Genomic DNA, 20,629 nt, shown 5'->3' with positions numbered 1-20,629 from the left:
GATTATAAATTATTTTTGAAACATAATTGTTTGGAAGATTATCATAAATGTTAGTACAAATACCGTTGGACAACACACAACACCGAACAAAAATTATTTGTATTTTTATTTATTTTTTTTTGACATTCGACCTACATTTAATTTTTTTATATAGAAACTAAATTTTTCGCATCTATTTTTAAACACCCTGTATATATGTCGATATCGAAACTTTGATATATAAAGGCAGCAAAATATACCGTAATACAGGCAATCTGAATGACGGAGGCAGAGTTCCCCACTAAGACACATAATCGTGTAACCACATGGCCAAATTGTCTGCATCAATTAGCGATGAGAAATAAACAATATAGTACAGCCTCAATATGTGGAATAAGACTACAACTTTTTTTCAGTATAATCAGCTTGGAAAGTGCAAATGAAATAATTTTTGATATACAAAAAATTTAAATTAAATTGAAATCTTTGGTACAGAAAAAGTATTTTCAATTATTACACCAGCTTACATAAATTTTGTTAGGGAATTTATTATCAACACATTAAATTGGTGAAGAAAAAAAAGATATGGCTTACCTTCGCAGGTTTCTGTATCGGCGGACTTAAGTTTCCCAGAACAGCACACAATTCCGATGAACTTTGTATCACGCTATGTACCGATGCCCAGCAACTATGCACGAGGCTATGTAGATGGCTAAAGTGTCAAACCCTCAATTTAAAACCCTAAAAGACAAATACAAATAGCCAGCTATATATTTACTTAATGATGGTATTAATTTTACCAATATGGAACAAAACAACAAAACAAGAGATTAATTAATTAAACCTTAAGGATTTTATACTTTTCCCCAATACCACAATAAAAAAAGTACATTTGGTTTATAAATTTGTAGATCACCTCTCGGATTGGCATTTTCTGAAACCGCATGTCTACCATTAAATAAAATGGCAGTTGACGACACATGTACAATGATATCCAATTCCTAAGACTGAAAACAATACTAGAAACAACAAAGTCCCCTGAATTTATTCGGAAAATTAAAAATATGTTTTATCCATCTAAATCTATACTGTCACCTTCAAACTAATCCCCATCGACTGCAACACATTCCTCAACACATTTTTTATATTTGGTTTTTGGTATGTCCATTAGTGCTTCCTGCCATTTTTCCATTTCTTTCTCTAGGCTGCCGAAACGCGTTTCCCGTAATGGTTTTTTGACTCGATTCAGCAGAAAGAAGTTACAGGGAAACGAATTCGGGGGGTGTGCGATAGTATTTGTTGTTCTTTGTCAAAAAAATACGAATAATGATGGCATTGTGCGACGGTATGTTATCAGGGTGCAAAATCCGCGAGTTTTCTAGCCCCAATTCTGGTCTCTTTCATCACGCAAATGTCTCACTCATATCGCACAAATAATACTCTTTGTTTAGTCTCTGGCCTTCTACCATTCTACCTACTTTGCCATTGCGTTCATCATCTTTGACTGTCTCACGCCCCTTTTGAACCACTCGTGGCACTGGTAAACGATCATTTGCTTTAGAGAATCGTTGCAAAACACTTTTACAACATTTGTAGCGTTCGCGCACAATTAAATCCATTTTTAACGCAAAATTTTATACAAATTCTTTGTTGCAAATTTAAATCCATTTTCGAGATTGTAAAAAGTTACAAACTCAAATCAGAACAATGGGTGCGCCACAGGGTTGGCCACCAAAAAAAATGCATCTCCTATTTACTGTACTGTGAAACCGTTTTTTTATTAATTTTATGAATCGTGGATTAAATTTCGATGCAAAAGGAAAGGAAGTTAATTTATAAACAACTTTAATTTGGCGATTTTTTTATTTGTTATCAAAAATGAAATGTATTTATTATATATCAATTCAACATAACCAAGCAAACCATCTTTAGAGTTAAAAATTCTTGTATGCTTTGGATGAGGGAAAATAACTAATGCTAACTGAAAATAAGTGCCAAGTGCTTTTGTATAGGGGCTTGTTATTTTATTGTTTAACTTCTATTTTACTTAGAGGAGAGGTTAAAAAAGAATACGTCTGGTCGTACCGCAACCCCGTAACAAAGTACTTTTTATTTGACATAGTTTTCTTAGATCATGGGATCCAAAAGTACAGCATAGTAAAAAACTAAAATCTAAAGCCATCACAGTATATAGGATTGATACAATAAGATCATGTGACAGGGCTGCAGCTTATCAACTTTTAAGATTTTCTCAAGTATTTCCGAAACTACTTGGAATGTTAAAAATATCTAAACCACATATTGTTAAGGACTGAAATTACCAATGTTGCTCTAGTTTAACAACACTTGTTTCCCTTATAATTTCCAAGATCACGATGGTGGAGTTCAATTTTGTATTACCTGCGAAAAAGGAACTTCTATAAATAATTTTTATTCTACCATCCACCACGAATCACCCTGTATAGTGATGAAAAATAATTATATCTATTATATAAAAATTATTAGTAAGCAAAAAAAGTCTGTAAAAAAAATAGATAACTGAATATTCCTGTGTGTTATGTCGTTGTCTAAAACAAATTTTTGTTTTATTTTGATAAGTAAAATGCTGTAACAATGATTTCATTTAAAACAAAAAAATGCTAAAAAAGTTAATGGAAAAATAGATCTTTCCAGTACCATTAAGTGAATGCCCAATAATTATTGAAAAGGAGCCATATACCTACAGAACTATAATAATAAGGATCAAAATGAAAAAACAATAAAATAAAAAAATTGCCGCAAATACATTAACCACGTATTCTGTGACCCAAAATAAGGATAAATGTTCATATAACCTAGGGTCCAAAACGTCTTAGTTTTTAACATACAGGCTGTTAAATTTAAAGAGGTCATGGCGATTTTTTGTAAATATTTTTGAAACACGTACAGTTACTAAACCTTTGCGGCTCTATTTAACAAACTAAAACTTAGTACCTATTGGATTGTCTTCAGGGGTGGATAACACAGGGGAGGCGTGTGAAAAATTTGCCCCAAATTTTTTGTTTGTCGAATTTTCGTTAATTTGGACTGCTCAATTTGAAAATCTGTTTTCCTTGTTGCACCTCGCTAGAACACACCATTTTCGAGAAAAATGCTTTTGAAAATTTAATTACAAATTATTTTAACGTTTACAATCGAGGTGCAGATTATCATTAGTGAGTTAATGACGCGTTTCATTTGTTTGTGTTGCTGTGTAAATAAAAATTAAATGTCAATTATTTGACAGCTTTCAATTTTGTTCATTGTTGGTAAAAAATAGTTTCAAAACGTTGAAAAGATATGTGAACGGTATCATTTAATTCATTAATCATGATTTTGAAGCGCCGCGCCGCCTGAACCGGCGACGCTTATTTTGAAATTAGCCTTAATGCTGATGCATTACAAATCATCCAAAAATATCTCCCCTTGAACGAAATGCCCCCTACCCCTAAAACGAAATTCTGGATCCGCCGCTGAATTAATGTAACAATAGCAGTGGTGAAATTGTAAATTAAAAAACAAATGATATTACTTACTGCTAATCGGGGTATTCCCGAAAGAATGGAAACAGTTCGAATACTTCTTATTGGGTCATCTTCATTTAAATTCAGTGCATCTTCCACGGTCTCCCCTGTCCACGATTACGTTCAAATGATCCATGCTCGACTAAATGCCTATATGCATTAATAAAAACTCGACGATTAGGAAACCTCCTACGATACTCTTGTACCGCCTCCCCAGCTCTGCCATTGCAAATGCCGTATACAAAATGAATATCTGCTAATTCTCTATTTGAAAACTCCATCAGCTTTAAATGGCTTATTTTTTATCAACAATAAATTATATATATATATATATATATATATATATATATATATATATATATATATATATATATATATATATATATATATATATATATATATATATATATACTTTTTATTAGAATAATTAGCTTTACAGTTAATAGTTTGATTTGTCTTTCGTTAATCAATGGATTTATAAGGACAATTCAAGTAAAAAACTAACCAAAATTATTTTTTACCAACAATGAACAAAATTGAAAGCTGTCAAATAATTGACATTTAATTTTTATTTACCCAGCATCACAAACACACGCACAAATGATTATCTGCACCTCGATTGTAAACATTAAAATAAAAAAAAGTAATTAAATTGTCAAACGCATTTACATACTGTATGCGTGTGTTTAACAGCCTATTGGACAGATTATTTGATTTATATTATAATATGGCTACGCGACGCCATAGAACGACGTCGGATAATTCGGACGAGTTTTGCTCCACCGCCGACTTCGTCACGCAACGCGGCGAGCGATGAACCTCGTATTTCAACAAGCTCAATTGGTGGATTCTTTAATGGAAAAATTATCACCGCAGGATTCGGACAGGCCTCGCGTTGCCCACCAATTCCTATATTAAACCTGATCGCGTACCGGAATTTGCCCTAAGTAATCCAGCTTTAAGTAGTACTAAACGAGTTTACAAAATTGAACAACTAGCAGAGTTAGAAAACTGGGATGAGCCTATGAATATATTTGTCATGTAAAATAGATTACCCGGAGTGGCAAGGAGGGGGGTATGATAATCTGACATCTTATAATTATACATGGACCGAATGGAAATATTTATTAGTTGATACTTTTCCTAAACACCAAGATCTATCTGCGAAAAATGTTAATTTTTTGTAAAAATTCATAAATTATGGCTGTCGTATTACAGAACGAGATGCAGTCTTGTGTGTTATTGATGGAATAAACGAACCAAATATCCAGACTGGTGCTAGGGCTGGACGGTATCAAACGCCTAAAGCTCTCTATGCCGAAAATTTGTCAACTCTGCAACTGTATAGCAATAAGTCGATAAGAGAAAAAATTTTGCTATCGAAAGCAATACCAATACATAAATCTAAAAAACCCTATAATGACAAGCACATATCTGGGAAAAAGGCGAACGGAAAATGTTTTAATTGCAAAGAAAACGGGCATAACTGGAACAAATGTCCCAAAAAGCTTGTAGTCACATTATAAAAGATTATCGTGTGAATAGACAAGAAGCTCATTTAGCATATGGGGATAAACCCAACCAAACATATATTTGATATTTTGAGATAGACGGGCAGCTCTCAGTGACAAATTTTACGTCATGCGAAAATTTGGTTCACTAAGCCTGTGCCCATCGTAAGAGGGCTTCCAAATTTTTAAAACAGGCGGATTTATTAGGATTAAGTACTAGCATATATTAAGTGATAGAATCGTAAAAGCTACTGAAATCAGAATACTGTTACTTCCTTCATAAAAGCACTTCTCAGTGTCATCGGCAAAAAGATGATGATCACAAAATGGTAAAACCTGAATGTAAAAATCGCAAAAAGAAGTTAAACTAAAATACAACGCTGCGGTACTCCTTTGTTAACAAACAAAGGCCAAAGTATGATACATATTTACACGACACTTCACTGAATCCTATGTAACGCAAAAACGCTTTTACAATTATATCTATATCTAAAACATAATTGTTTCGAGGGCAAAATACTCTAATTATTGAGAAATGCTCTTATTTGCTTATCCATTATTTTCTCTAGAATGCAATTGATCAAACTCGGTAGGTTCTTTTATTTTAGCCAGAAGTACGTGGGGTAACAAAGTTGCACTAAAGTAATATTAATACTGCCGCTTTCTGTTACTTTAGCCTTAAGAGTGTTAATTATGTTAACCATTTTGTCAGTTAAGCTAAAGTTAAATTGTACTTCAATGCTATCAATAATGTGTAATGTATTTTTATAAAAGTTAAGAAGTTCTGGGCTGGGTAAGTTGTTACAGACAAAAATTATTAATAGCATCTGCATTATCAAGACAATTAGAGCTTTTTATTTGCAAATATTTTTTTCTTTCCTAACAGAAAACTTTGTTCCCTAGTTTTTGCATAAAATCGGAATTAGAGGACCTGTAAATATTTCTTAAGATAATACTATTATTTTGAACTTCAATTTTTACATACAAATATTCGATCAACTGACTCTGATAACAGATACATAAAATATAAAAATGAAATACTCATTCAAAAAGCTGTTGGACAAAGTGTGAGTATATAATATCGTATCTATTTTTGATAAATTTTTGTGTTTTTATACTTTTTTTTGTTTTAAATATGTTTGATAAGAAATATGTAATTTTTGAAAATAATTAATTGGTGGCAGAAATTGGTGTTAGTGATATGATTTTACAAATCGATCAAACTACGTGGGTAATTTTTGAGGCTGGGAAATTGATTTAGATAGAAATTTTTTTAAGAAAATAGATGGAGACTTGGAGCAGTTCTTTTACATTAGAACGTGATTGTTAGTAATTATTTTACATTTGTGGTTGAATTAGTTTGGATACTTAAATATTAGGATAACGTTTTTATTTATTTTTTAGTACTTTCACTGAATATAATATATGGTTTATATGTAAATGTAAACATAAAAATTACATGACCGTTTACAGAAAATTAAATCCTCATTGGCAAATTTCGATTCACTTAATGATCGGTTGATTACAGATAGTAAATTTGTAAATTGGGTCGTAATAAAACATCGGAAATCATGGATATTTGGAATTAAAGTGTAATTGGTATTGGGAGGCAATTAGTGATAAAAAAGCCTTGGTACTGACCAGAGGGCTTCCAGATTTTTAAAACAAGCGGAAGTTGCAGAGGAGGCCATGGCGCATTGGGAACGATAGATACCTTCGAGAAACGAAATGTAGAAACGCGTCATGAATTTCAGCAAACCATGCAGAGATTTAAAGACGTGTTTTTTATTATTATTTTAATTGTAACAACATATTGAAAAAAATTATAATTTTGATTGGTTTATATTTATGAACAGGTTGTTCCTGATTGCTTTTAAGTGTGCCTTTTAATATATTTATTAATATCTATCTATTTTGACCGACAAAAATTTATGCCGAAAAATTAAATAGTTTTTGAGGATTCCGGAACTTTAGAATCCATAAGGGTTCAAAAATTTTACCTTCTTTACCTACACATATGTTTCCAATGGAACTGAACAACATCAAACATTATGACGGTAGATAAACCTACAGGTGAGATGATATGCTTTTTGGGGACTCATAAAGAAAGGCTAATGAAAGGACAAGTTTAAGATAGAGGGGACCCATAAAAAAATAAAACAGATAATTCACATTTTGAAAAGTGCATTGCTACCCGTTCATGATTGATATCCGAATAATCTATTTATATTAGTGATGCTTATTTTATTATACCCTTGTCAAGTTTCAATTCGATAAAAAATCGAAAGCAAAAACTTAAATTACCGTAAACAATTATTTTGAAAATTTATGAGTATAAAAATTAAATTGCAGTATTTTCAAGTAAGATTTGCATATTACTGTTTAATCAAAAAGGTATAGTTAGGTACCTTCCGTCTGCAATTAGACCTAACATAAAATTATTTTGCTCAATTTACACCAAAAAAATTGACCGGCCAATTCTACAATTTGATGAATCAGATTGAAGTATATTTAAGTAAGGCTTGTCTATTAGATATTGTTTAATCAAGAAGGTGTAGTTATGCGCATTTCCTATGCAATTAGTCTTAACCTGCCCATATCTACTGCAATTAACACCCATGTCTACTGCATTTATATATATTTTAAATTTTAAGTCAGGACGAGATTTCCCCTCAAGAGCAACAGTATAATCATTAGTGGGGATAACTTGTACAATTGCCCCAGTAACCGCCACTACACTGACATTTAAATTTTTTCAATTTAATCAATTAAAGTAGCATGGGCGTTATTACGACAATTAGGTAGAGTGTTTTTGTTTGTTTGCTTTATATAATATTAAGTATTTTTAATTCATGCCACTTCTCTCGAGAATTATAATCTTATATATATTATTATCCGAATCACGATTTTCCGAAATCCGGTTTATCCGAAATAAACTATCAAAAAACAAAAATTCAGAGCGCTCCAAGTGTATAATAACGTTTGTTATTCAAGAAGAGTAGTTTTATTTGGACATATTTCACAAAATGCACCGTCAGGGCAATAAATGTAGGCGTTGTTATCGGCTTGCAAGAAAAACTTAAAGCGGTTCAAGTATTAGATAAGAGTGATTTATAAAAAAATATAGTAAATGATTTAGATGTAAGCGTAAGTACGGTTCCAGAGAAAAAACTCGCAATGGTGTAAGTGCTGCAACCAGACCAGGTCTACACTTGTGACGAAACGGGTTTGAACTTCAAAATGTTGGCCTCAAATACCATAAGTAGTTTTTTTTAAGAGCACAGAGTACCCCAGAAAATGTGTTGTGTTACTAGACAATGCTCGTGCTCGCTCAACTTGAAAGCAATATTTTTTTCACCTGCTGTAACTTCTCTCATTTTGGATAATCGGGACTGTACTTCATCTGTTTTTTAAGAAATATGTAATTTTTTAAAAATCGGGAAATTGAATTAGATATTTTTTTTAAGAAAATATACTTGGGTTTGTTGTTTTAGATTGAAACGTGATTGTTATAATTTTTTTTACGAATGCCTTAATTTATTTTAAAGACTGATATTACGATATAATTTGTTTTCTAAAATTTTTGAAGCGTCGATGTCGTGTTTTTTGTGTTCAATTGGAGATACATGTTGAGACGGTGAATTTGGTGATATAATTCTGTTTCTCATACTTATTGATTTTTTTTATTATAGTATTTGTATTTATTATTATTTTTTTGTGTCGTGGATTTCCTGTTTGTTTAGTGACATCTTGGTTTAACATTTTGATCTTTTTGTGGTTTTAATCCCTTGAGTAAATTTAGTTAGTGTTGTATAGTTAGTTGATAAGTATACTATATGAATTTTACACTCTGTTTCATTTTGTTTGTTGTTAGTGAAGAGACAACCTTGAGTTCTTGCAGTTCTTAGCTACTTTTTTTGTGAAACAAAACATGACGTTAACAAAAATACACGGTCATTTTGGATTTTTTTGACGTAGAAGTTTGTTTTTTTAATCGTACGCACAATTTGGTATGTATATCAGTATGGGGTTATTTATATAAATGAGCTCACAAAAATGATTTTTTAAAATTTTCATAAATATATTTGCCCTAGACCTTCTTCTTCTTAGCGTGCCTTGTCCTATCGAACGTTGGCGATCATCAGCGCAATCTGGACTTTGTCCACCGCTCTTCTAAAAAGTGTCCTGCCGCTAACACCATACCACTGCCGCAGATTCTTCAACCAGGAAGTTCTGCGACGGCCTGGGCCTCTCCTACCATCTATCTTGCCCTGCATAATGAGTTGGAGTATTTGGTACTTTGTGTTGCGTAGAATATGTCCGAAATATTCTAGTTTTCTCTTTTTGATAGTGTGTATGACTTATGTTTGTTTGTTTAGTTGATTTAATATGTCTATATTTCGGACTCTGTCAACCCACGAGACTCGCAGCATGCGTCTGTATGTCCACATTTCGAAAGCCTCCAGTCTTCTGCACATGGTTTCGGTCAGCGTCCACGATTCGGCCCCATACATGAGCACACTAAAGACATAGCATTTGAGAATGCGAATCCTCAAAGCTAAATCGATATCGCGGCTGCATAACACGGCCTTCATTTTAACGAAGGCGCCCCGGGCTTGCTCTATTCGGGATCTTATCTCTTGTGTGTTGTCCCACTCTGCGTTAAGTATGCAGCCTAAATATTTGTAATGTTGGACGCGTTCTATGGGTTTTCCGTCGTACTCCAAATCACCCCACACATCTCTATGTTTGCTTACTACTAGCCATTTAGTCTTTTTGATGTTCAGCTTGAGTCCCATCTCCCTACTTCTGTCTGCCACGCAGTTCAAAAGTTCCTGCAGGTCCTCCAGCGTACTCGCGAGAAGCACAGTATCGTCCGCGTATCTGAAGTTATTTATAACTGTACCGTTGAGAATAATACCTTGGTGTTTCTCGTATAATGCTTCTTCAAAAATGCTTTCGGAGTACAGGTTAAATAACAGAGGCGACAGCACGCAGCCCTGTCTCACACCACGCATGATTCGAACCTCATCCGACATCTCTCCGTTCACTACTATTTTTGCTTTCTGGTGCCAATATAGATTTGCTATTATTCGTATATCTCGTTCATCTAGGTTTTGTTTCCTTAGTATTTCAATGAGTTTACTGTGCTGGACGGTGTCGAAAGCCTTCTCATAATCTATGAAACACGCAAACGCATCTACGGACACATCCCGGCATCTCTGCACCAACACCTGCATGCTGAACAAGGCCTCACGTATACCCATCCCATTTCGGAAACCGAAGTGTGTATTGCTCATATTCTCTTCACATTTGTTGTAAATACGGGCATGAATGATTTTCAGGAATATTTTTAAAACGTGACTCATGAGGCTAATTGTGCGGTAATCACTACAATATTTGGCGTTCTGTTTCTTTGGTATTGTTACAAATGTCGAAAGCAGCCAATCTCTGAGAATTTTACCACTCCTGTAAATTAAATTAAATAGCCTTACCACAACGTTAAGTGATTGTTCTTCTAAAAGTAGTTTTAGGAGTTCAGAATGTGTTTCGTCGGGTCCTGGCGCTTTGCCCCTCTTTGCAAGGCGTATTGCATGTTCCACCTCTTGCCTGGTTATATCAAGTCCTTCTCCTGGCAAGTCCATGAGCCCGTCTCTGATGTCCCCAAAAAGTTCCTCTATATAACTGCACCATTCCTTTAATTTTGTCTCGGTATTAAGGATGACTTTCCCCTGTTGGTCCATTAGTAATCCTGTGGACCTGCGTTTATATAATCCGGCCGCTTCTTTAATCTTTTTATGCATGTTAAAGAAATCATGTTTGGCTTGCAGACTTTCGATTTCACTGCATTGACCGGACAACCATTCCTGTTTTGCCTGTCTGATTTTCCTTCTAATTTCTCGCTGAAGCAGAGAGTACTTTACTTGGTTCTTGTTTTTTAAAAGCCTTCGTTGTTCCATCAGGTCTAAGATCTCGTCCGTCATCCATCCGTACGTCGGGTTTCTGTCTTGAGCTTGGCTTTGCTAGTTTCAACTAAGGCATGTTTAATTACATTCCATGACGTTTCTATGTCTTCTTCCCTAGTACTAGTATTTAGCAACTTTTCGTTGAGCATTTCTTTGACTTCCGTTCTAAGTTCTTCGTTGTTAAGTTTAGATGTATCGATCATCCTAGTTTTTGTTTTGGTCTTTAACTTTTTAAGGTTTATTCTCACAGACACTATGACGGGGTTGTGGTCTGAGTTCAAGTCAATTTGGCTTCGTACAATTCTATCCAGGGTTTCCGCGTTTGATCTCCATGTGTATAAGCGGCGGGAAGGCAGCTTGAAGAAAGTGTTTGTAATCACGAGCTCCCTTTCCTGACAAAATTGCACCAGTCTATCGCCCCGTTCATTTGGCACACCAAGACCGTACTCGCCAACTATACCTTCTCTCGGTCTGTTCCCGACTTTCGCATTAAAGTCACCCATTACAATAGTAACGTCGGATTTATTAACCAGTTCCATTGCCGAGTCTAGATGCATGTAAAACAATTCCACCTCTTCATCAGAGTGATCGCAGGTCGGTGCGTAGGTCTGAATTATATTAACGTTAAATGGATGTGCGTTTAATTGCAGTAAGATCACTCTATCGGATATTGGAGCAAATGCTTTGATCGCCCCTTTCACTTCTTCATTCACGATGATGCCCACACCGTTATAATGATTACGGTCATCATTACCTGCATACAGAACTTGATGCCCCTCTATCTGAACTTGACCTGACCTTGGCCATCGCATTTCACTAATCCCAAGGATTTCGATGTTCAACCTTCTCATTTCTTTTATAGCATTGTGGACTTTGCCAGCTTCAAACATACTTCGCGCATTCCATGTAGCAATCCTCCTCATGACTGGCCCGGAGATTCTTAGCACCCCCTGACCATCAAAGGTCTGCCGGGGACTGAGGGCCGTAACTTTAGCTTTTCCAGTCATGCTGATGATTTGTCCTGGGGAGTTTAATGAGGTAGTTTCCCGTTGCTTTCCTCAATGCAGCGTCTTTGCCGTTGCAATCAATATGTGATAGTCGCCAAAGATTTTCTGGTATCGAGCCTTAAATGAAGTTTCTTCGGTAGACTCGACCCAGTAATGTCATAGCTGCTTCCCTATGCCATGCTAGTTTTGGTCCACCCCGGGTATTTCATTTCCCCGGTACCACTCATATCTGAGAGGTGTTCCCCTATCCGCCACCCGGGGAGGCGCCCGATGGGGGACTAGCAACCCCCGACGGGATTTATTAAATATTTAAATATTTTAAATAGTTTCCTTATTTTATTACTTGTATAATATGCATGAAGCAATCTTACTTTGAAAATTTCTTAGATGACTCGGAAAATGCAAGATTTTGAGGTATATGAATTAGTAGTGAGTTCACCGTGAATTGACTAGTCAAATTCGATCAAAATGTTTTAAATAACATCTTACACTTGTAGAGTGCTATCTATCATAATAATGTGTATTTTATAATAAATGATTATTTGTTTGTGATGTCCAATTTACCTATAGCCCTCTTCAATGGAATACCCGGAATACATATTTAGCGATTATCGATCGACTCCATTTAGTTTTGGTTAGTTTGTTCGTCTGATTACCTTTCTTGAAAATACTTCTGCCATTTGTCCGTCGCAAACTGTGCTTGATAAAAGAAGAAAAGAAGAAATAACTGCATTAGTAATAAAAAAAAATGATTTTGCATGTACTGGTACGCCCAATACAGCATATTCATTTATCCTAAATATCAAGGGAAAAATCTAGCTCCACAAGAACTGCAATGAGCGACTATGTTAATCGTACAACTTAGAAATTGAAATAATCGAATATGGACAACCGTAAAAACCATGAAATCAATATGTAAAATATCATGACTTGGTGGAATAATTAGCAAAAAAAATCGATAGTCAAATGGTTTGAACAAAACTACTAAGAATGCCGGTCTCCTCAGCTTCTTGTGAAAGGAACTAGTCACACACAACTTATCGCTGCCTATTTGTCTCATAATTAACCATGTTTATTATTTTTGTTTGTTTTGAAATAGTGTAAAAGTATTTCCAAAAAAACTTTTAAATATTATTTGTTTATTATTTTAAGTTAAAATAGAAATATGAAATATGTTTTGGTTAATTTTCTAGTTTTTATTTTTTGTTAAAATGAAGATGTGTTATCTTATTTCAATGATTATATTAAAAAAAAAATTGTTTTTATTCATTTCATTGTACTTTTAAAATTAGTTTGGTCAATTTACACCAAAAAAATTGACCGGCCAATTCTACAATTTCATGAATTAGATTGAAGTATATTTAAGTAAGGCTTGTCTATTAGATATTGTTTAATCAAGAAGGTGTAGTTAGGCGCATTTCCTATGCAATTAGTCTTAACATGCCCATATCTACAGCAATTAACACACATAACTACTGGATTTACATATTTGAAGAGTGGAAATGTCAAAGGCGGTATGTGCCATTTTTTAATATATTACAATTGTCGTACGTGCCCCCGCCGCATATGTAAATTCAAACAGTTTTTTTTGAGTATCTCAAAAACATACTTTTGGCACATATCCATCCCCTTTGGCATTTCCACTCTTTATTTGTTAACCTCCCTGTCTTCAAAAGTAACAATATAATTATTAGCGCGATAACTTGAAAAGTAATTACCTCGGTAACCGCCACAACTTCAATTAAAATTTTTGTCTTTCAGTAGATGCAGTAGTTAACATGGGCATAGCTTCCATATAGAACTAATGAAAATGATTGAAGATTTCATAAACCAAAAACTGATTAGCAAATTGAGATGTTCAAAATTCCATCCCCATTTTATTAGCCTATTTCCTACTCCCGTTAACATTAAGCTTATGATATTTATATTATGATAAGAAACGGGTCTTGGTCAGTTACTTCTTGCCTATTCTTCATATCAATTCAGTGTCAGATATTATCTGAAATCTTTGCCATTTTGTTGAAAGTATCTTGATTTAGTATCTTCACGATTCAGCTCACAGAGAAATAACTAAAATAATATATACGTCTTTTGACAGCAATATTCTGGAAAAGTGTAGAAGTTCCAACAGCAGTCCTGCACATATTTTGTACCTTTTGATTAACTTTATCAAACTACATTCAATCTGTGTGGTAGTATGAATAATAAAGTTATAATTAAAAAAAAAATGTGTTATCAACTCTAGATCAATGAATATTTGTATTTTGAAATAAAATAAAAATGTAGATTTTAATTTCCAGTATAGATACTTACACTGTGTAGAAGGACCAGCAGCAGCTATGTCCATATTTTGTATCTCTACATTTGCTGCATCAGACATCAAAAAATCAAAATCAGTCGCTGCAGTAGTGGCATCAGTTGTATCTGAAATTAAAAAAATGAATATTAAGTTTTTGCAGAAGAAGTTGGATGAAATTGTAAATTGAAAAATTCAGACACTGGCAAGCTGAAAAAAGTTTAGTAAATATCTATTTAAAATATATAAGTCAGATATAACTGAAATAATTCAATATTTTATCAATATAAATAAAATAATGTAGAAAGTCACGGGGGATAAGCAAACAGGGAACTGCTGTTGGTTTAATACCTCTCCTTTCTTATAATATGATATCACTTGGAATGCAATGGTAATCACAAACGACATATTTTCTGTCCACTGTGAAAACTTCGGGCCCTTTTGGTTTAACTCTATCCACTCATAACTTGAATATGTTTGGAGAGTTTTTCTGAAAACGATGCCTCATGTTGGTTCGGCTACACAGCACGCTTAAGTTTTAGTCGAAATATCATTACTAATATTCTCTGCACGTTCTACAACAAATGGAAATACATATATAAAATTACTTATTACAAATTGCAGACCAAACACTAAAGTAAGCAAGTATTTTAACTCACTTTTCTAAATGAAACCACAAACTCAAAACATACAAAGTCAAATCAAAAATCCCATAACTATGAACACATACACACAAAAATCGCCTAAAAAATTCTTGCAAAACGCACATCTCAAAATGGGGTGAAAAAGTCAAGGGGACTTTTGATTCATAGTGGTGCCATCTCTGGCTCTTCTATTGCAAAGCGACGTCTCAAGCACCATCTCTTATTCGTCTCATTAATAAATTAATAAATTAGAAATAGAGTTGTGTCAATCGTGATTGACTCGGTCATTTATTAAATCTTTTCCAATGATCGAACGAACGAATCCTGTTTGTTCGTAATGATTCGAACACATTTTTCGCTCTCGCTGCGGCCCTGACCGGTCTGAAGTGAGACGACGATCGATGGATCGACCGTACCAACACAAATCGAATTCCCCTTGCGGAATACGGTTCATTTGAATGGTTTAAGATTGAAATGCACGACAGAAACAGACCACGGAAAAGGAATGGGAGTATTATAATAATTGTAGACGAATTGCGATATCGATTGGTCGATTTGCTTATGTATTGAATTGAATGTTGAATGAAATATCTATTTCCACGCAGATGTTTAATTTGAACAAATTAATGTATTACTGGAACAACCCAATATGTCGCACCTATTTTGATAAAATCATGATGCAATAAAAAGCTAAAGACAGCTAACTATCTATGATTCTAACTAAAACAAAAAATATAGACACAACAATAATTCTAATTCAAATGAATCTGAATCGGTCGTCCGGACTCTTCGGATTCAGTGCCGCTTATGATTTTGTGGTGTATTTGGCAACACCGCGGGCCGACCAAAAAGGCAGTTTCAGCCGATGTGTCCAAGAGGCAAGAACGTTTTCACGTGCGGTACCGTGGTCATATAAACAACCTGTATTTTTGTGATATTAAAGTGGAACTAATTAACTTTACTGTTTTCTTTCGAAAACCCAGTCCGCCGACATATCATTTTGGCGACAAGGATGGGATGCCACGAGTATTCGCGCTAAAGTGTGTGAAGAAACGTGTTACTTTGCCCGGTACGTAAGCGCGACACGCCAGCCGAAAAAAGTTAACATGGCGTCCTTCGGAAATATTGAACATTTCAACGTTAACGATTCGAAAAGCTGGGACTCTTACAAGGAACGCCTCGACTTTTACTTGACCGCTAACGACATAACGGACGCGGGAAAGAAAAGGCCGTATTTCTGAGCATCTGCGGACCGGCGACCTACGACATAATTCGATCGCTCATAGCACCAATGAAGGTAACGGAAAAGACCTACGAGGAAATAATCACGGCCTTGTCTGATCATTTCGCACCTCGTACGTCAGAGGTCGTTTCCCGAAGTTTTATCGGCGGGACCAGCAGCCCGAGGAATACATTTCCGTCTACATCAAAGAGCTACGCCAGTTGGCCGAAAGCTGTGGATTCGATAACTTTGAGATTATGTTGCGTGATAGACTCGTATGCGGCGTGCGCGATGACGGGCTTCAACGACGACTGCTCGCGGAAGAAAACATTACCTTCAAAAAAAGCGCATGATATGTGCCCTGCTCACGAGGTGGCAGCACGCAGCCTTGCAATCATCAAAGAAGGCGGCGGACAATCAGCTGATGTACATGACGTAAACGCACGCGAAAAGGTAAACAAAGACCCCTCGAAGCTGAAAACAAGCGTTTCCCGAGTTTCCAAAAGGTGTTTTCGCTGCGAAGAAAAGCACTCACCAGACTCGTGTGTTTACAAAAACGCAAAGTGCAAATTTTGCGGCAAAATAGGACACGTAGAACATGCATGTTTCTCAAAGAAAAAACATTCAAAACAAAAACCAAAAGTGAACCAACAATCTAGTGAAAGCAATTTCAAAAACGTGCCACAAAATGAGCACAGTTCGGAAGACCAGGTGTACCATTTTTCGCTTAACAATGTGAATTCGGACAGCATCACTGGTAAATATCTAGTAGACGTCCTCCTGAATAAGAAACCGATAAGAATGGAAATCGATTCGGGCGCTGGATATTCCATCATATTCAAATCAACCTTTCAAAAACTTGTCAGGGACAATCCTCCAAAAGTGAAACCATGTAACTTAATTCTACTAGATTACCAAAACCAGCTAATTTCGACAATTGGCGAGTGTTACGTGAACGTACAACGGGGACAAAAAAGTGCTACCCTTCCAGTTATTGTTACTGAAGGCAACCGAGCAAGCCTGCTTGGAAGAAACTGGTTTGGAAGGCTAGGTTTAACTATTAGAGGAATAAATCACATAAATCAGACCTTGTCAAGGAATACCCGGAAGTATTGGAGTCAACTCTAGGGAAATTCAAAGGGCCTCCCATAAGTTTTTCCTTAGATCCAAACATCAAGCCTATCGTTCTCAAAGTCCGAAAGATACCGTTCGCTTTAAAGGACAAGATTGATCGTGAATTGGATAGACTTGTCGATCAAGGTGTGCTGGAGCCAGTGACTCATCCAAAACGGGCCACTCCCATTGTTGTTGTCGCCCAGGACAATGGTGACGGAAGTACCATAAACTAGGCGTTACGTACAGACCCCTCTCCAGTTCCATCTGTTCAAAATATATTAGCAGCTCTAGCAGGTGGTAAAATATTCGCAAAACTAGACATGGCTCAAGCTTACCTGCAGTTGAGTGTAGATCAAGAAGCTGCAGACGCACAGACCATTATCACACACAAAGGACCTTTTAGGAGCAAACGCTTACAATTTGGTGTCTCCGTGGCACCCCAAATTTTCCAACGTTTCGTGGACATGAGACTCACCGGAATCCCAGGAGTTCTTCCATATTACGACGACATTCTCATAGTTGGACATTCCGAAACAGATTTGGACCGTAAAGTGCGTGAAGTACTTACCCGTTTTCGAGAAGATGGACTTAATCTACGCCGTGATAAATGCATTTTTCACACGAAATCTATAGAATTTTTAGGTTTTTAGTATTAGTGCAGAGGGAATTCGACCGACCAAAGAGAAGGTGAAAGCAATTGTTAACGCGCCTGCGCCAACCAACAAAACGGAATTGCAAGCTTTCCTCGGTTTGATAAATTTCTACCACGTTTTTCTTGAAGACAAAGCAACGATTGCTAATCCATTGCATTATCTGCTACATAAAGGTCTCTTGGCAGTGGCATGCAGAACATGAAAAACTTACTAAAGAATATCCTAATTACAGAGCCCATACTAGGACATTAAACAGCTCTTCCTTACTTGCGATGCTAGTTCATTTGGGGTTGGATGTGTCTTCAGTCAACCTGACGACTCCGGTAGAGAGGTCCCAGTGGCGTACCATAGTCGCACATTATCCTCATCAGAAAGAAATTTCTCACAACTGGACAAAGAAGCTCTCGCTATCATTGTAGGAGTTAAGAAGTTCCACGATTACCTATATGGACGAAAATTCTGCATCCGAACGTAGGTTTTTTAGCCCGAGGAAGGGAATCCCAGAAATCCTTTCACTGAGATTGTTAAGATGGACTCTGATGCTCACAGAGTATGACTACAATTTACACCAGGTTCCAGGCGCAAGAATTGGCAACGCCGACGCGCTTAGTCGTTTACCCCAGAAATTAAACACTCCAGAACCACCCAATGCACCCGATGTTTTGATGTTTGAGAACATCCCGGAAAGCGTGGTCGATGCTAAGCGTATCGCCAGTGAAACAGCCAAGGATCCAATTCTATCCAAAGTTTTACAATAGGTATGGAAAGGTTGGCCGATGGAAAGATCTAAATTCCCTGACGAATTTCAGCCTTTCTTTCAACCACAGAACGAAATAAGTTGTTACCGAAATTGTTTGCTTTGGGGAACCAGGGTCATAACACCTCCAGGAGGGAGGAAAAGTGTGATCGATCTTCTTCATTCTGGACACCCAGGCATGGTAAAAATGAAGGCTCTTGCTCGCTCATACGTTTGGTGGCCAAACCTTGACCGTGACATTGAAAATAAAATCAAAACTTGCTCCGAGTGCCAGGAAGCACGAAATATGCCTAGAAAAGCTCCGGTACATCCATGGGAATGGTCTCGTGCACCCTGGACCCGACTTCACGTGGACTTTGCAGGCCCCATGAATGGTAAATCATTTTTAATTGTAATTGATTCATTCTCTAAATGGCTGGAAGTTCGTTTGGTCCCGAACACGTCAAGTGCAGCGACTATCAAAGTCATGAGGGAAAATGGTACAGCTTTTACATCCGAAGAATTTCAACAATTCCTCAAAACGAACCAGATTCGTCAAGGTTTGATCGCTTCCTACCATCCAAGCAGTAATGCACAAGCAGAACGTATGGTGCAAAATGTAAAAAATGCACTCAAGAAAATGGGGAACGAGAACGTCCAGTTAGCTTTGTCAAGATACCTACTAACTCAGCACATTACACCCCACAGCGTAACAGGTCGATCTCCAGCAGATGTCTTGATGGGACGAAAGTTAGCGACGCTTTTAGACCCTATGCAACCAGATTTCACCAAAGAAATGTCAGCCAAGCAAGAAGACAAATACTCTTCTAATGAAACCCCTCGATCTTTCCAAGAGAATGATCCGGTGTTTGTAAGGTCTTACGCTCCCGGTCAAAGGTGGTTACCGTCAACGGTAATAGAATCAACGGGACCGCTCAGCTACAAGGTGAAAACTCCCGATGGTAAAATCACACGCAGACATACCGATGAAATTCGTCCGCGTACACTCACCGAAGAGACCGGACGGTCAGAACTACGACGTTTCGCGATTCGCGGAATCCTCAGAGATTCTTCCAAGGGTCGTTATCCCTTCACCGTCTGCTGATGGGCCCTATTTAGAAGAGAACACGCCAGAGCAGGTTTCAGGGACTCCAGTTACTCCCCGGCCGGCCAGAACAAGGCGCCTTTCAAGACATTTGGAGGATTACACAACCTAGAGGAAAATCTAGGAGGGAGGAGTGTGGTGTATTTGGCAACACGGCGGGCCGACTAAAAAAGGAAGACTCAGCCGATGTGTCCAAGAAGCAACAACGTTTTCACGCGCGGTACCGTGGTCATATAAAGAACCTATATTTTTGTGATATTAAAGTGGAAGTAATTAACTTTACTGTTTTCTTTCGGAAACCCAGTCCGTCGACATATCAGAGAATTAACGAGGTCTAGGAATATTATTGCTTTGCGGACAATTTCAGATATATTTGGCTAATTAAATCCCAGTTTTGAGTATCAAATTCCTATTTTGAATTTTAAAGAGATGTTGATTTATTTATTTTTGCTTTTTATTAGAACTAAATTCAATTAGTCTCCAACTCAAAAACTAGAGGTGATAGAAAAAAATCTGATGCTAGTTTTAGAATCAGCACATTCGGTATATCTAAATTCAGTTATTAGATCTCGGGCACGAAAAATTTTTTTTTATATTTTGTTGGCCTGTTTATTAGTTTACCTCGAAAAGCTAATTTGAGAAAACAGTGGCCAAAACTAGCAAAAAGCAATGGTGCGTGACATGTTTCTTGGAAGAAAAACAAACAAATATGTTCATTTTCCCTTTTAAATTGTAATAAGTCACTACACTGTCACAGGGTGTTTCTTAAGTAATCTAAAGTATTCAAGGAGGCGCCTTTCAAGACATTTGGAGAATTACACAACCTAGAGGAAAATCTAGGAGTGAGGAGTG

General features: G+C 36.3%; 3 protein-coding genes across 4 annotated transcripts; 2 read left to right on the top strand and 1 right to left on the bottom strand.

Moving 5' to 3' along the window:
* Positions 1-11,012: 11,012 nt before the first annotated feature.
* LOC132697967 (craniofacial development protein 2-like) lies at positions 11,013-12,005 on the bottom strand. The gene has a single exon (XM_060663765.1). It carries the CDS (start codon positions 12,003-12,005, stop codon positions 11,013-11,015), a length of 993 nt encoding a protein of 330 aa, XP_060519748.1.
* A 4,231-nt stretch (positions 12,006-16,236) lies between these two features.
* On the top strand, positions 16,237-18,694 carry LOC132697964 (uncharacterized protein K02A2.6-like). Its single transcript, XM_060663762.1, has 5 exons — positions 16,237-17,173; positions 17,254-17,502; positions 17,566-17,843; positions 17,926-18,123; positions 18,356-18,694. Exons 1-5 carry the CDS (start codon positions 16,237-16,239, stop codon positions 18,692-18,694), a joined length of 2,001 nt encoding a protein of 666 aa, XP_060519745.1.
* On the top strand, positions 16,598-20,041 carry LOC132698519 (uncharacterized protein K02A2.6-like). Of its 2 annotated transcripts, none has more exons than XM_060664636.1 (2): positions 16,598-17,580; positions 17,635-20,041. In XM_060664636.1, exon 2 carries the CDS (start codon positions 18,713-18,715, stop codon positions 19,775-19,777), a length of 1,065 nt encoding a protein of 354 aa, XP_060520619.1. In that variant the 5' UTR covers positions 16,598-17,580; positions 17,635-18,712; the 3' UTR covers positions 19,778-20,041. The 2 variants fall into 2 exon arrangements, with proteins under 2 accessions (XP_060520619.1, XP_060520618.1); XM_060664635.1 differs by having other exon boundaries at positions 16,598-18,109; positions 18,169-20,041.
* Positions 20,042-20,629: the final 588 nt, after the last annotated feature.

The sequence above is a fragment of the Cylas formicarius genome, unplaced genomic scaffold (assembly GCF_029955315.1).
Source record: "Cylas formicarius isolate icCylForm1 unplaced genomic scaffold, icCylForm1.1 PGA_scaffold_2__14_contigs__length_35257938, whole genome shotgun sequence".
NCBI lineage: Eukaryota > Metazoa > Arthropoda > Insecta > Coleoptera > Brentidae > Cylas > Cylas formicarius.
This window is presented reverse-complemented; position numbering and strand designations above follow the sequence as displayed.